At 35.7% G+C, this 17,298-nt stretch overlaps 2 protein-coding genes across 4 annotated transcripts in view; both read right to left on the reverse strand.

The window, feature by feature from the left end:
- Window positions 1-382: 382 nt before the first annotated feature.
- LOC306867652 (DNA damage-regulated autophagy modulator protein 2-like) lies at window positions 383-8,446 on the reverse strand. 2 transcript variants are annotated; one of them, XM_079413446.1, is made up of 8 exons: window positions 8,262-8,446; window positions 6,915-7,191; window positions 6,773-6,840; window positions 5,955-6,097; window positions 4,732-4,909; window positions 2,948-3,030; window positions 2,786-2,878; window positions 383-657 (listed from the first exon to the last, which is right to left on the reverse strand). In XM_079413446.1, exons 2-8 carry the CDS (start codon window positions 7,043-7,045, stop codon window positions 553-555), a joined length of 801 nt encoding a protein of 266 aa, XP_079269572.1. In that variant the 5' UTR covers window positions 7,046-7,191; window positions 8,262-8,446; the 3' UTR covers window positions 383-552. The 2 variants fall into 2 exon arrangements, with proteins under 2 accessions (XP_079269572.1, XP_079269573.1); XM_079413447.1 differs by having other exon boundaries at window positions 422-657; window positions 6,915-7,050; window positions 8,262-8,381.
- A 183-nt stretch (window positions 8,447-8,629) lies between these two features.
- The window catches only part of LOC306867500 (choline/ethanolaminephosphotransferase 1-like), a 9,551-nt gene continuing 882 nt past the window's right edge, over window positions 8,630-17,298 (reverse strand). Inside the window, exons 3-10 of one of the 2 annotated variants that reach the window (XM_079413174.1) lie at window positions 16,924-17,298; window positions 16,702-16,849; window positions 15,124-15,265; window positions 14,046-14,130; window positions 13,095-13,226; window positions 12,856-13,014; window positions 12,660-12,785; window positions 8,630-11,233 (exon numbers count right to left, since the gene is read on the reverse strand). The exon at window positions 16,924-17,298 is cut by the window's right edge and continues 38 nt beyond it. In XM_079413174.1, the coding sequence (XP_079269300.1) occupies window positions 11,114-11,233; window positions 12,660-12,785; window positions 12,856-13,014; window positions 13,095-13,226; window positions 14,046-14,130; window positions 15,124-15,265; window positions 16,702-16,849; window positions 16,924-17,253 (1,242 nt within the window). In that variant the 5' untranslated portion in view covers window positions 17,254-17,298 and the 3' untranslated portion in view covers window positions 8,630-11,113. The remainder of the gene's footprint in view (window positions 11,234-12,659; window positions 12,786-12,855; window positions 13,015-13,094; window positions 13,227-14,045; window positions 14,131-15,123; window positions 15,266-16,701; window positions 16,850-16,923) is intronic. The other variant, XM_079413175.1, reaches the window with a different exon arrangement.

The following is a 17,298-nucleotide window of genomic DNA, read 5'->3' on the forward strand; positions in this document are numbered from 1 at the left end:
CCAAATAAACCAGGCTTATTTCTAGTGCTGTCAAACGATTAATCGCATCCAAAATAAAAGTATTTATTCAATTTGTATATATAAATACAAACACATGCATGTATAGGTTTAAAAAAAATATTTATATATTAAAAGTATTTATATATATGAATGTATAAACGTAAATATTTTCAAAATATGTGTGTTTATATATACATAAATATACACAGTACACATGCATATATAATATAAACAAAAACTTTTATTTTGGATGCGATTAATCATTTGACAGCACTATTTATTTCAGTTAGTCTGACTTGTTTAGAACCAGATCAACTGTTAATAAGTCAAACTAACTGAAATAAACCAGGCTTATTTGCTAAACGTGTTTTATGAAACAGGCCCCTGCTGTATTAGATTAAAATCACTGAAGCAAACGCAATAGTTAGAGCATCGTATCAGAGGGTTGTGTGAATGTTGTACTAATGTTAGTATGAAGTTTCCAGCGCTCTAGGCGGTCAGTGGAGTGTTTCTTCACAGTCTCTATGCCTCGTCTGGAGCGTCTTCTCCTCGTCAGATGCTGCCGGCGAGCAGCGGAGACGTCACCGAGGGACGGGAGTGGTGCGAATCATACAGGTGTTCGCTCTGGAGCTCCGCTTCCGCTCGCAGGTTGATCTTCTGCAGACAGAAACACACACGAGTGTGAGAGACACGCAGAGCTGGGTAACTGACACAATCCAGGTATTACACAATCAGATTTACAATAAATTAAGTACTTGTAATTAGATTAAATTACATTTTAACTCTTTCCCCGACAGCGTTTTTGCTGATTTTCATTAAAATTTCATGATGGCCCCCAGAATATTTTGTTGTATGAATATCTGAACATGCAATACATCAAAAAATCAGACCCTCTACATTCAAACAAAAAAATCTGTTTTTTTTATTCTAGCTTCAAGCATTGTTTTTTGTTTGTTTTTTTATCAACACCTGAATGTAGGTAGGTTTCATAAAAAAGCAACTTTTTCAGCAAAAGCTGAGAAAATCGCCTTTTTATCCAATACTACATCTGGATCATATTCAGTAATATTATCAAAGCATGATGCAGTAGATGTCTTCCATCAGTCTCTCAAAGCTTCACAGGCCTTTAACACTTTCTGGATCCACATCTCACTCTGAAACATTAGACAGCTTTCATTTATATGCGGTTAGTGTTGATGATTGCATTATTTTTCATATGCATATGCTCACATATGAGATCGCTGGTTTCTGCATCTTCCTGGTCTGTGTTTTTGATCGAGTGATTCTAGACTCATTCAGGAGATGCATAATAGCGTATAACAGTGGAAACACGGAAACATGGAAAATTCTGTGTTTGGCAGGGAAAGAGTTAAATAGCCTAAATGTAGATATTAGCTTAAATATTAAAATATAATTTGAAAGCACAGTTCATTTGAATGTCGTGCATCTGTTCTAGGGCTGCAAAGATTTCTCGATTCTATTCGAGCATTCGATTTGAAAAAATCCTTGATTTTTTTTTGCCTGCGTCGAGTAATCTGCTAAATACCGCAAGTGGTGCACTTCACAGACGAGAATCCATGAAACACATTATTAGACCGTTTTCCAAGGCTGCATGATATATTAAAGCATAATGCTGTTGTGAATTCACAAACGCTGTGAATCAATTAATGAAATGTATGCGATGCAGGTTTACTATATGTGCTTTAATTGTTTACGTGCGTGTAGGTTACGTGCATTTATCTCACAGCGGCTCCGTTCACAGTATATAAGCGCTGCTCCGCACAAACTGTTATTATTTACATGTGTGGAGCACCTCCATCTCAGCATGTTGTGTGTTTCTAGACTCATTCAGGAGATGTGTAATAGCGCCCCCTAGCGTATAACAGTGAAAACACGGAAACCCGGGGCGGGGAAAGAGTTAAAATACTCCTAATTTAGATTAGATTATTTAATTACATATTATTCACTCAAATGCAATGAATCATTCATAATTTATAGATTGTGCCTAATTCCTTTTTGTCATCTTTTAAATGCTCCTTTCTAAAATAGTCTACCACTTATAAACACTCAGAAGGTCTCAGTTTTGTGGCGATTCACACAGAGATCAGTCATTAGTCAGGTGCTACACAGTATTTAAACACTGGATTTACAAAAATCATTTCAGGTTTAAGAAGTGTTTCAATATTGCATCATTATGAGCACATTAATTTTGATTTGAATTATCACTCTGTAGGTTAACCATGTATTTATATGTCTTTTGAAGGCTTTTGTCTTTCAGACACATTAAAATGCACAAATTCACAAAAAAAATCTTCTTTCACCGAATATATTTACTTGAAGTACTCCTGAGATTTAAAAATAAATATTTTAACTATTAAGTATCATATTTAGATGTTATATGTTCTCTGATGTTGGTTGTGGTCACATGACATGATTGATTTTACAATTTTAATTTCACATTTGTATGATTTATTAGCTTTTCATTAAACTCACAAACCTGCAGTTCCTTCACAAACCTTGTCGTAATGTAATGTTTAATGCACTGCAATGTTTAATAACAACAAATGGAATATATATTTTTTTCTCTTCTATGGTACAAGATTATCCTATTTAAATCAATGTGTTAAACGAGACAGGTCAAAAGTAATCCAAGAGTAGTCTGATTATATTACCTAAACTGTATAATGTAATGGATTACGTTACTAACTACAATTTTTATCATGGAATCAGTAAGAAGTAATCTACCCAGCTCTGGAGACACGCTCGGCAGGTTTATACGCTTTACCTTGAAGTCTCGTATGTAGGTGAAGAAGAAGCTGATGAAGGACAGCGCGAGAGACCATTCAGAGATGGTGCTGATGATGTGTGGCGTGAAACCCTGAAGAACAAACAGCACAATCAGAGACTCGCTCAACACACAATCCTTGCAGTGAAACACCGCACTCACCGGTTCTCCAGGCGTCCAGTGCAGCTTCTGGTTGACCTCGGTTCCTGACAGAGTGCTGTACATGATGACCGACGACACGAACACTGAGCGAATCAAGGAACAACCACAGCGCTAAACAACGCTCAACGCTAAAGCCTGTTTAAACACTTAGTTCACCCAAACATGTAAGACCTTCGTTCATCTTCAGAACACAAATTAAGATATATTTGATGAAATCTGAGAGCTCTCTGACCCTCCCATAGACAGCAAGGATATTACCACGATCAAGGTACAGAAACACAGCAAGGACATCGTTAAAATAATCCATGTGACATCAGGAGTTCAACCATAATTTTATGAAGCTATGAGAATACATTTGTGCGCAAAGAAATCAATAATAACATATAATTTATTCAGCAATTCTTCTCCCCGAGTTACAGTCTTCCACCATTTTGGAGAGTATCCCAGAACGTAATCAGCGTTCAGCATGCGTACACTTTCTACTGAATGTAAACAACGCTGATACGTTCAGGGATACTCTCCAAAATGGTGGAAGACTGTAACTCGGGGAGAAGAATTGCTGAATAAATTATTATTACTAGTGCTGTCAAATGAGTAATCACATATGCAACTATTACAGAAGATTCAAACACTCACTGATGCTCCAGAAGGAAAAACCATGCATTAAGAGCCGGGGCGTGAAAACTTTAGAATAGAATGAAGATGAGTACATTTTTCTTGTTTTGCCTAAATATCATATTTTTTCATTTAGTTCTGCCCTTCAGAGGCTACAGAAGATCCTTACATGTTTCCCAGAAGACAAATTAAGTTAAATTTACCTTGATCTTCAAATTCGAAAAGCAGAGGATTGGTTCTTTATTTTGATATATAATATGTTCATATATTCATAGCAGAAAATATTCTGAGGGCCGTCAAATTTAGGTGAAAATCATCAAAAATGCTGGTGGTGGCTGGCTACTTTTTTTTTTAAACACTGGCGGGGGAAAGAGTTAAGAATCAAGGGGGTGTAAACTTTTGAACGAGGTCATTTTTATAAATTCAACTATTTTCTCTTGTGGACTATATGTAAACATCTTTCATGTGAAATATCTTATTCAGGTCAGCACTAAATAAACTATAACTGGCATTTTGTACAATCCCTTTTATTTTGGTAAAATAATTAACATTTTGCAGATTCTGAAAGGGGGATGTAAACTTTTGACTTCAACTCTACTCACATGCAGTATATATTTTGAAAATAATTACATGTTTATATTTATATAATTTTTATTATATATAAATATATTTAATATACAAATTAATAAAAAATATATATATATACATGTGTGTGTGTATTTTTATATTTATATATATATATATATATATATATATATATATATATATATATATATATATATATATATATATACATAATAAATATACACAGTGCTCACACACATGTATATTATGTATACAAAAACTTTTATTTTGGATGCGATTAATCGTTTGAAAGCACTAGTTATTATTGTTTTCTTTGCGCACAAAAAGTATTTACGTAGCTTCGTAAAATGATGGTTGAACTCCTGATGTCACATGGACTATTTTAACGAAGTCCTTGCAACGCTTCTGGACGTTGATCGTGGTAATATCCTTGCTGTCTATGGGGGTCAGAGAGCTCTCGGATTTCATCAGAAATATCTTAATTTGTGTTCTGAAGATGAACGAAGGTCTCACGGGTTTGGAATGACATGAGGAAGAGTAATTAATGACAGAGTTTTTGGGTGAACTATCCCTTTAAAGAATACTGGAGATGATGCTGGCGAAGGTCCAGATGCAGACACTCAGCCGTGTCCAGAACATGGTTTTGCTGTGGATGTGCGGCTGCATGAGGTGCGACAGCAGCGTCTGGACCAGGATGTACAGAGCGCCCACGCCGAACGTCAGGATGGCACCCACCAAATGCATCGCGAACAGAGTGGTTTTCTGGGAAAGAAACGGCACACACTTAATGTTCAGAGCGAAGATTTGGTGCAATAAACATTTTAATTGAAATGAATGGCTGTAAATCAGTCTGTTTAGACCGACACATATATGACACATATATTCACATGCCGACAATGCAACTTTTTTGTACATTGGTCAAATGCAAAAATCAGACTGACTTTTTGTGCAAATCCAGTGCAAAAAATAAACATTCACATGCCAACAATTTTGTTTGTGCATCGGTCTGAACAGACAAATTGAATGAGAAAATTGGACCAAATCTTTATGTGAAGATGCAATTTTTTGTTTTTTTACATTGGTCCAAGTTAAATGCAAAAATCAGACAGAAGTCATGCAAATCTTTGTGTGAAAATTCAGTGCTAAACATTTGTATGCTGTCAGTGCAACATTTTTTGCGCATTGCTCCGAACAGACAAATCTCATGCAAAAATAATACCACATCATCTTTCTGCACAAATTACATGCAAACATGTTTGACTCTTAATTGCAATAATCATTTTAATTTGAATGAACAGCTGCTGTGTACAGTATGTTCAGACCAATGCAAACATTCCCATGCTGAAACAATGCAACAGATATTTTTAATCTCTCTTTTTTTTATCATGCTGCAAAGAAAACGAGCTGACCAATTAAATTTGCACTTTTTTGGTCATGTGCTCTTTTATTTGGTGTAGTTTGATAAAGAACATGGCAAATAAAAAATCTGAACAGCTATTTGAAAACATGTAAATGTTTGTGCAGTTCTTTTACCCAAACATAATGTTAAAATCGGAGCAAATTTTCATGCTGAACATTTAACAGGCGAACATTTGTTGCAAGAATTCGGTACAAAAAAACCCATTTGTATTTGAATTAACATCTGTTAATGCGTCCGTTTCGAACAAAACACAAACATTTGCATGCATCAATGCGACAGAATTGCAAATCGACAAATTGAATGCAAAATTCAGACCTAATTTTCATTCCGAACTTACGTTTCAGTGTGAACAGGTTTTTACGCTCAAAAACGTGGCAGTGTACGTACCTGGAAGTTTGCGACGACGCACATGCCGAGCGAGCTCCCGCAGCCCAGAACGAACCCAATCTGATTGAGGCGGTTCAGACGAGTGTCGTTCACGCCCACGAGGGCTTGAAGCTGCTTATAGCGCACGTACATAGTAGCGACACCTGCAGGAGACACGCAACATTACATCACTGAAACAGGGTTAAAGGTCACACCCTACCACATCATAACTGTGTCTTGATGCAACACACCCCCTTCCCGTACTCTTCGCATGTTAGCATTAGCATACAGACAAACCAAACATTATTCAGACACCAGATATCATTTTTGATTTTTTTTTTACCAGTGGGTGCAGGACGCCACAGTTCATTTATGTAAGTGAGGATAGCAAATTAAAGCAAACCGTGACATATATTATACCCAAAAATGCTTCCAGTTAAATTGGGAAATTATTCAGACACTTTGAGCTGATCATGTTTTGCTGAAGTGTTTTTCTTTAATTGCTAATGTGAGCTTTTTCCACCACAGACTGAACTAAATGAAGCATTGCTTGGTGATTGGTTGAGCTAAATTAGTTTAATCTAATTGTGTTCTTAAATTTAACATCTGACAGCTATTCAACCAAATACATACCTTTCTATTAACGTTATCTGATATTATCAAGATCAGTTTGTTCTGGTCGTATTTTCTAAACTACAGCGAATAAAACTGTGATAATGTGAAAAATGTCTGAATAAATTTAGCTTTGACTGTATAGCTAGATGTATTACTTTCATAATCATATTTTTGTGTCAGTGTAGTGTTAGGGGTCATAATTAGGGTCAGAGGTCATCCAGTACCTAAAAACGCAGACACATTGAGCATGAGTCCAAACACGCATCTCTCCGGCGCGACCGTCCCCGTGTCACTGTAAGTACAAAACAAAGGTCATTCAGAGGTCAGAGGTCACGCCGTCACGTGATGACACTGGTCTGTGCTCACCTGATGTAGGGCAACAGCGGGTCCACGTGTCTCAGGATGACGGCCGTGATATAAGCGAAGATGAAGGTGGCAGCGGTCCAGATGACCAGCGCCACGGGTAAGACGCACAAACCCTCCTGAAACCACCACATGACGCCTAAAACACGCCAAATATGATCAGTCAGCTGCGCTTCCTCTTCTCTCCGCAGCAGAGCATCATGGGTGAGTTCTGCTTTTCACTTCTGCTGTGAGAGCGTCTCCTTCACAAAGTGTTACTAAAACTATTCAAACACTGAAACTAGAGGAAAAGAGTCAGGGTTTTAGCTTGATATGAACCCAGCTAATAGAGAACACTTTCAATGCTATGAACACATTCTTCTAGTAACATTATCTGGGGCCTGTTCCATAAAACAAGTTTAACAAATAAGCCAGGCTTATTTCAGTTAGTCTGACTTGTTTAGAACCAAATCAACTGTTAATAAGTCAGACTAACTGAAATAAACCTGGTTTATGGAACAGTTGCGTAAACTTTAGTTAAGACTGTGTCTTAAGAGCTAGTTTGCAAAAAAAGGGGAAATCAGTCTGTGTTTTGCAATACAAATAAAACCAATCTACTTTTTCATAACTGAATTAAAAAGTTATGACCAGTCTTGGAAAAAACAATAGATGACTAACTTTTTAAGACTAAACAGTTTATGCAACTGGCTCCTGTTTAAAAATGTTCTCAAAACATTATTTTTGTTTTTTTCATACGTTACTTTCCTGAAATTTTAGATCACTTTTTAAATATTAATATACTTGTTTCAGAACATTCAGAAGAAACGTTCCCATAATGTTTGAAAATTATTAAATACAATGTTCCTTTAACGTTTGAATAACCGATAAAATACTTTATATTAAAAAAAAAATTATATTATACTATATTTTTGATAGCTTGCATATCGAAATACGAAAGTTAACCATGGTTTTACTACAAATTAACCATATTTTGCTACACTAACCATAGTTTAATCATGATATTTATTATACAAATGGTGATAAATACGCCAAATACCATGGTTACTACACTTTTACTACAGTAAAACCAGGGTTAATTATCGTAAGGGATGGTAATCAGTCAGTACCATGGTATTTGCATTGTAAGGATATTTTATAAATTGTTCAAGTATTTTGAGAGATTTTAAGAATAAACAATAAAAGTGAAATTCAATCTAATGAAGCAACACAGATTTCTTTAGTTTCACTTTCTATTCCAAACAGATGATTATTTTAAAGCGCGAGTTATGTTGTATTATTGCTTCTGTCAGATCTGTATGTAATGATAAAGATTTAAAAATAATATTAAGATCATATCAAGAGGAAAGTTACCTGTCAATCAAACAGACGATCGTCCCTCAGTCTAAACAGGCATTTTAAATCTCCACAGGATGACTCTTTCATTCTGTAATGTTTGTTTATGCTTTTATTCGTTTAATGCTCAGATTTAGTTTATTTTAGTGCCGTTTATCTTCCGTGTCTTGCCGCTCATTTCCGACTAAACTCACGAGACCCGCGGGAAAAGCCCGGATGTGGAGTTGCTCGGCGGGACGCCAGCGCGGGAAAACTCCCCTTCAACGCACATATTTAGATTTATTTAAATGTTCATGCAATCTTTGTTTTAATTTTATTTTATTGTTTATTGTCTATTTAAAAGAGAATATGGGGAAATATAACTTAATGTACATAAACAAAAACCTGGCTCTAAATATTTATTTAAAGTTGATATACAGTACTTTCATACATTGAAGTAAATGTTCATTTTATCACTATTGTAATACATATTTGAGAAATTATTGTTGTATCTGATTGTATTAGACTATAAAGAGTGATAGTCAATGTAAAAACAGCAAACATCAGTCAAAGAGGGTAAAATATACAATATTCATATATATTGTAATGATCCTATTACATTCAGCTGTATTTTTGTAGCCTATTTGTACAATATATTTACATGTTCAATAAGCTTTGGGTAAGTTAATTTTTGCTGAAGTACAAAACAAACAAACAACAAAAAACACCAGTTATCATAAATATAGCAATCTTTATTTTACAGGTGCTTTTATTCAAAAATCAGAGCAATGTTACAATCAAACCAACAGTTTGTTATGATTTAATGAGCACTTAAATCAGCTGTCTCTCGTTAAAGTGGAAAAACTCCTAGAAAGGATTTGGCAATAAGCGACGTCTAACGAAACAAATCAAAGCTTATGATTAAGTGTGAACAGACAAACGTTCATACTGCAAAAGATGAAGAATATATCTCTCATACTGGATGTGATAAAGATATGGAAGAACCGCAGACGATGAAGCGGTAAAACAGAAATCAACCATCCTCGCTGAAGTTTAATCTGCCAATAAAAGAGCATTAATAACATCAATTGCACAAACTTCTTTTTCTGGGTGGCAGCATTGAGCTGTTTCTACAAACTACCATTTATTACAGCTATTTATTTATATAATATATGAAATAAAGAATTCGGGAAAATAAGCAAAACGGCATGCAAATTTCAAAACTTTATATTTAAGGCAACTGTTCATGTGTGTGAAATACTTAAATTAAAAATCAACACTGATTAACAGATCGATTCACTAGAGATACTTTGAGAATAAACGTCATCAGTAACGAACTTTAGAGGAAAATTCAACTTAAAAGCTCAAAATCTGGTGCAAACACAAGCAAATTATTCAGGAAGTTGGCGATGCCACAGGAAAGACAAAGACGACACCTTTAAGTACGTTATAATGTCTTCGAACTTTCTGAAACCGATTCTTGGCATTTTGGATTTTAACGTCTGGAGATTTCAGACATAATGAAGCAAAGTAAAGCAGGGTGAATCTCAACAAATGTGTCATATTTCAGCCCTAAATCAAAATAAATAAGAAATTATATTTAGAAGTGCATTTTAGGACTACTATTATTTCTACAACGAATTCTTAAATCACAAAAAAATTGCAAATATTATTTAAATTGTTAAATTTTAATCACAAAACGGCAGTTTTTTTGTATTAAATTCTATTTATACTGATTGTAATACTACTATATTATTGTATTTAAATTGTCGTTAAAATAATGTGCTTAAAAATAGATTTTATTGTCCTTCTAAATATATTTCCTTATGCTTTTCTTTTAATTTTAGTGCGAAACATGACATTGTGAGATTGACCCAGCAGGCACAGCGTGAGACACGACAATCTAAACGAATGAAAACTCAACACAAACCAGCTAAAGACTGTGATTTCATTCAGGAACGAACCAATAAATGAAGTGCTTTCCATCTAAAACCAAACAAAACATACTTCAGAGAAACCTTAAACCAGCTGACAATGAAACGGAGTGATGAGCGCCTGATTATTTCCTTCAAAATACAGATGCACGTAAACAAGTAATAGGAAATCATTATTAGCAGCCACAAAATCATCATTGATCTGACTTCACTCCTTTAATCCAATTAGTAACACGTGAGAACGAGTCGTTAAAACTATAATACAGACCCCACTGCATCATGGGTAATTCAGAGTGAATTTCCAATCTCATTAAAATAATGACTTAAAGTGACCTTTCGGATGTTCGCTCACTCGTTAGTTCATTCGTTAGTTTGTTCATTTATTCATTCGATGGAGAAGAAACTGCGTTAAAGAAACAGTTCAACCAAAAATGAGTGTTTCTTCATCAGGTTTGTAGAAATGTGGAAGTGAATGGGTGCCGCCAGAATGAGAGTCCAAACAGCTGATAAACACATCACAATAATCCACACCACTCCAGTCCATCAGTTAACATCTGGAGAAGACAAAAGAAAGATCTGTGCAGATTTCTCTCCTGATTCAGACTTTTTATAGTGTTATTATGGATTTTGGACTCGTATTTTAGTTACAAACACCTTAATGATGGATTTATTTCTAACAAACGCGCAGCTTTTGTCTTCTCAAGATTAATCGGGAGTATTTATTGGATTACAAGATTGCATGGATTACTTGTGGATTTCTGTGATGCTTTTATCAGGTGTTTGGACACCCATTCACTGCACTACCTTTCTCCAAATCTGATAAAACATTTGAGCACATTTTCATTTCTTCATTAATTCTTCCTTCAGTCTAAGCGCAGAATGGTGTAAATCAGGATGCATTGGCTCTGGTTTAGTATGAGGCTGAAAGTGCAGGAAGATGAAACCGTTTGTCAGTGGTCACTCGACGGCCGCCGCTGTGCTCTGTGGCTTCATCTTGAAGACGCAGATGTGCAGGTGAGATGCGATCTCTTTGCAGACGCTCACGCAGTAGCGCACCAAATCGAACAGAGACAGAATCTGGTCAAAACAAACAGAATCTGGTCAAAACAAACAGAATCTGGTCACAACAAACAGCAAACAACAAAACAAATGGCAAACGATAGAATCTGGTCGAAACAAATGGCAAATGAAAAAACAAACAACAGAATCTGGTCAAAAATGACAGAATCTGGTCAAAACAAACGGCAAACGAAAAAACAAACGGCAAACGAAAAAACAAATGACAGAATCTGGTCAAAACAAACGGCAAACGCAAAAAACAAACGGCAAACGAAAAAACAAATGACAGAATCTGGTCAAAACAAACGGCAAACGAAAAAACAAACGGCAAACGAAAAAAACAGCAAACAAAAATACAAACAACAGAATCTGGTCAAAACAAACGGCAAACGAAAAAACAAACGGCAAACAAAAATACAAACGACAGAATCTGGTCAAAACAAACGGCAAAAAAAAAAACAAACAGCAAACAAACATACAAACGACAGAATCTGGTCAAAACAAACGGCAAACGAAAAAACAAACGGCAAACGAAAAAACAAATGACAGAATCTGGTCAAAACAAACGGCAAACGAAAAAACGGCAAACGAAAAAAACAGCAAACAAAAATACAAACAACAGAATCTGGTCAAAACAAACGGCAAACGAAAAAACAAACGGCAAACAAAAATACAAACGACAGAATCTGGTCAAAACAAACGGCAAACAAAAAAACAAACAGCAAACAAAAATACAAACGACAGAATCTGGTCAAAACAAACGGCAAACGAAAAAACAAACGGCAAACAAAAATACAAACGACAGAATCTGGTCAAAACAAACGGAAAACGAAAAAACAAATGGCAAACAAAAATACAAACGACAGAATCTGGTCAAAACAAACGGCAAACGCAAAAAACAAACGGCAAACGAAAAAACAAACAGCAAACAAAAATACAAACGACAGAATCTGGTCAAAACAAACGGCAAACGCAAAAAACAAACGGCAAACGAAAAAACAAACAGCAAACAAAAATACAAACGACAGAATCTGGTCAAAACAAACGACAGAATCTGGTCAAAACAAACGGCAAACGAAAAAACAAACAGCAAACAAAAATACAAACGACAGAATCTGGTCAAAACAAACGGCAAACGCAAAAAACAAACGGCAAACGAAAAAACAAACAGCAAACAAAAATACAAACGACAGAATCTGGTCAAAACAAACGGCAAACGCAAAAAACAAACGGCAAACGAAAAAACAAACAGCAAACAAAAATACAAACGACAGAATCTGGTCAAAACAAACGGCAAACGGGAAAAACAAACGACAAACACGGAATCTGGTCAAAACAAACGGAAAACGACAGAATCAACGTTGTTTTTCTGGTCAAAACAAACAGCACAGTTATGAGCTGTAATATGTGACTTTAGCGTGAATCTGAGGTGACGTGATCTCACCAGAGAAATCCATAACACCAGATACTCGTCGATGAAGCTGTTGAAATACTGATCGAGAAACAGCAGGCCGGGACCCAGAAACGCTGCGTCGTGAAGATGCATCTCGCTCTTCGTCATGTGAGCCACCTGACGAGACAAACAACGGCTCAGATACGCATCAGAAACGAAGGCCGTGTCGGCTAGCGTCTTTACTCACCACTAGTTTATTGGTGATTTTGGCCGAAACGAAGCCGAAGGCCAGAATATACAGACAGGGGTGTTTCTGGAACAGCTGGACGGCTGATTTCTTATAAATCATCATAGCGAGGACGATAACAGAGCCGATGTGCAGCACAGGCGATAACACACTCGTACCCTGAAACACACACAGGTGTATATCGTTGAGAGACAATATAATAACGTATGTCTATTATATACTGGAAGTGGCGTACGTACCGCTATAGTGGATCCGTTTTTGCCCACGCCGCCTGTAAATATGACTCTGAAGTAACTGGTACACGAAAAAACCACCGCAATAAATGTGCAAAGTGCTGGAATTATTTTCACTTGGATGTTTATTACGGGAATCTGTCGAACGTGAGAGAGTGAGAAACAGTTTCATTCAAACACATACATATGTAATATTATACATTTTTATGACTATTACCATTGATATAATACATTTTTTAAATTTTTATATTTTTCACACATTTTAACAATATTTTAAATATTTAAAAAAAAATTAATGTATCATTTACATTATGTATTATTAATATATTATACTATAATAATAATGTATACACACACACACACATATATATATATAATTTAGAAAATTCAGCTTTGATCACAGGAATAAATTACATTTTAAAATATAGTCAACTAGAAAGAGGTTATTTTAAATAGTACAAATATTCCACAATATTACTGCTTTTGCTGTATTTTGGATAAAATAAATGTAGGCTTGGTGAGCAGAAGAGATTTCTTTAAAAAATATTCTAAATCTTATATGGTAATGTAGGTTATAATTTACATTATATTTTTTGACATCAGTTACAGCTTTATTTAATCAGAAACACAGTCTAAATGTTATTTGTGTATTTTGCTTTCTTTCTATTAGAAGTCGGCCAACAGCGCCCCCTACGGTATTAAAACATTGCTGACGTGCTCTAATCACTAGCAGACCCTGAGCACATGTGAGTTAACCTATTCCTCCTATTGGCAAGACATATCGGCATAATTTTTCATATCGGGCCGATTATCAGCCGATTCCGATATCAGTCCGTTAATATTGTGATATTTGTTAACAGCTAATAACAGGCATGTGGTGAAGTGAAGTGAAGCACTGATTGTTTGAGGCTGAAGCGGTTATAATAATTACAGATGTGTGAGAGAGGGCTGGATTACCGGAGACTGCCAGAAAGCCGATCCGCCCACAGCAGCCAGCAGATACAGCAGAATTATGAAGATCTGCACTTCTGTCACATCAATACTGATCAGAGCGGAGGAGAGACAGACTCGCATTAGACACTCACACACACACACACACACACACACACACAGCTGATCTCAGTCTCATTCTCGATTGGAATCAATCAGGTTAATTAGTGTTTCAGGCAGCTGATTGGTGCATTGCTGTCGTTAGCAGGCAGAGAGCCGTCTGATTGGCTGTTCGGCACTGGATTTACTGTTATGCTCCAAACCGCCGGCCAGACGGTGGCCGTGAACGTCTGCAAGAACGCGAGACAGATCTGCAGCTCTGTGTCGTCAAATCTGCCCGAGGCACAGTGACAGAACATTACACCTGCTCAAACACAGGTGTGCTCGCATTCACAAACATCGCTGTCTATCGTGAACCTGCTGCGAAATCTGCGCTGGGTAGGGATGGGCTTAAAAATATATCACCATACTTTCTGGTATTGCACTAACTATATAAATGACGGTAATTCAGGGAATCCTGTTTCTTTAGAGAAAAGTGTTATCTTTCCTATTTTTACCCATAATATGGTGTTGTGAGCATTACTGAGTTCACACGTGATGCAAGGACTGTTTAACTCATACTGGAAGCCGGAGGGCGCTCTAGCGCAGAAAAACACATGCATCGCAGAAGTAATAGCACTGACGACGCTCCAGGAAATCCCTAATATGGACAAAGTGTCCAGTTATTGCTGAATAAAATGCACAACGGTTATGAAGAAAAAAGTTAATATGAAGAAAAGCATGTCAATAAATGATATATTTGTTGGACAACACGTTTGTAAACAGACACATACACTGTGCTACTGTACTACATTTATTCATCATATAGACTGATTTTTTTTGTGTACAGCCCTGAACAAACCAGCTCCAGATCGTAGAAGAAGCCCCTCGTTTAGCGATAAACTCTAGAGACTAAGATAAAGACTAATTCTTATCACGGGGACAATTTTTCCTGGTATATCGCAAACGATAAGAATGCAATTGAGTAGAAGTGTGTGATACTCACATGCCGAAGCGCAGCGTGCCGGAGACGTAGGTCTGCCAGTGAGCGCAGTAAAACATGAACATGCCGGAGAAACAGCAGAAGAACATCCAGTCGGGGTGAGAGCCCAGCTGCACCGCCAGACTCGTGCCCAACACCACAAACACTGCAGCGCGCACACACACACACACAGACACACACACACACACACACACACACACACACACACACACACACAGCTGTTCACTACGCTGATCTGAGCATCACAAATAAGTCTGCTTCAATACCAGACTACTGATATATGCATTATTATCATCACCAATACATTTATTAGTTTAAAAGATTTCATTATTTGTATAATGTATTATAAATACAAATTTATTTTATATTGTAATTTATGTACATTTATATAGAACTTATACATTATTAATAATTTACACACAATCTTTTAATATATAATTTATATATTATACATATCATACATATAGACTAAGTGCATGCATGACATGATAATTTACATGTATGGACATGTATTATAATTTATATGCAATTTCATGTATTATAAATACAAATGTACATACAGTATCTAATTTACATTATGCAATTATTCATATTTAAATGAAAATTACTATACATTTTATCTTTAAATGTATTAATTTAAAATAATTATGAAAATATAACAATTACATTAGTAAGTATTAGTACATAAAAGGGAAATAAAACATTATAATTTATGTACATTATGTAGAATTGTTACATTAACAATAAATTATATATAGTCTTTTTAAATATAATTTTTGAATGTATAAATTACATTATGTAATGTACTATTAATTAATCAATAAATTAAATAATATAATATTAATCTAACCCTAATTTGTTTTATATTATAATTTATGTACATTCTATAGAATTTATACATTATTATTTACGATTAATAAATTATACACAAACGTTTAATATATAATTTATATATTATACATATCATACATATAGACTTTAAGTGCATGCATGAAAATTTACATTGTGATTTATTAACACATTATTTCATAATATTAAATATATAGAGAATTTATGGATATGTATTATAATTTATATGTAATTATTATTAATAAACATTATATAGAATTTATGCAATTAAACAATAATAATAAAAAAATAATAAATTATACATTTATATACTTTTTATTGTATCAATAATATTATATAATGCATCACTAATATATTTAATAATATTAAATATATAATTTATTTACATGCATTATAATTTACATTATGTAATATTAAAGACATTTAAAATGAATGTACATAATTTGCATAAAATTTTAATTTTGCTAAATGCTATTTATTATTGGACTATTATATTAAATGCAAATATATATTTTATATGTATATGTAGCATTTCATATGTTTATTGGACATTATAAATAATATACATTAAATTTATATAATTATTTTTGATATACCACAATATTTAAAAGGTATGAAAATAATATAAGATTTTGTATAAGCAAAAAATGGCAACACTTAAAAATGCGCAAAAACATCTCAATGTAAAAAATACCACTTGAAACATACTGCGCAACAGTGTGTGATGCTCACCTGTGGAGAGCGAATCGCAGCCGTGGTCGAACAGCTCCCCCAGTGGTGAACTGCTGTTAGTGCGTCGCGCCTGTTTCCCGTCGATGGCGTCCAGCGACTGATAGACGAACAGACCCACCGCGCACAGGAGATATGCCCAGAGAGGAGCCTAAACACATGCGAATACATAAGATTGTTGTACGAATTTAACCGTTTTTTTACGACAGTACGATTGTGCGGTACCTGTTCAGTGGCGGTCGGGCAGTAATACACCAGCACCAGCGTGGTGAAGATGTTCGTCGCCAAACCAACGATGGTGATGAGGTTGGGCGCGATCCAGGGCGGCATCCTATGCACCAGCCACTCCCAGTAGCGCTGCATGACGGGTTCGAGCAGCGAGCGTCCCGAGCTGCTGTAGCGATGCTCCTCCAGACGCTTCAGCTGGTGCCGTGACAGAACCGGCGCCGGCAGCTCGAACAAACGTCGCAATGCGCCGGGTGCGAACCAGCACGACGAATCCACGCCCCGCGCCCGCTCGCGGACCACAACCCCGCCCCCCCGCCGCCCACTCATCACTCTCAGCCAATCACAGCCCGAGTCTGAGCCTGACTCCGCCCA

The sequence above is a fragment of the Barbus barbus genome (genome assembly GCF_936440315.1).
Source record: "Barbus barbus genome assembly, chromosome: 49".
Taxonomy (NCBI): Eukaryota; Metazoa; Chordata; class Actinopteri; order Cypriniformes; family Cyprinidae; genus Barbus; species Barbus barbus.

Bases quoted from the DNA above. Each gene is read 5' to 3' on its own strand.
- LOC306867652 (XM_079413446.1), bottom strand. From the start codon at position 7,045: ATGTGGTGGTTTCAGGAGGGTTTGTGCGTCTTACCCGTGGCGCTGGTC. The intron at 6,098-6,772 runs GTACTGGATGAC...TGTCTCCTGCAG, and splicing joins CAATGTGTCTGCGTTTTTAG to GTGTCGCTACTATGTACGTG. The intron at 658-2,785 runs GTAAAGCGTATA...TTCTGTCTGCAG, and splicing joins CCTACATACGAGACTTCAAG to AAGATCAACCTGCGAGCGGA.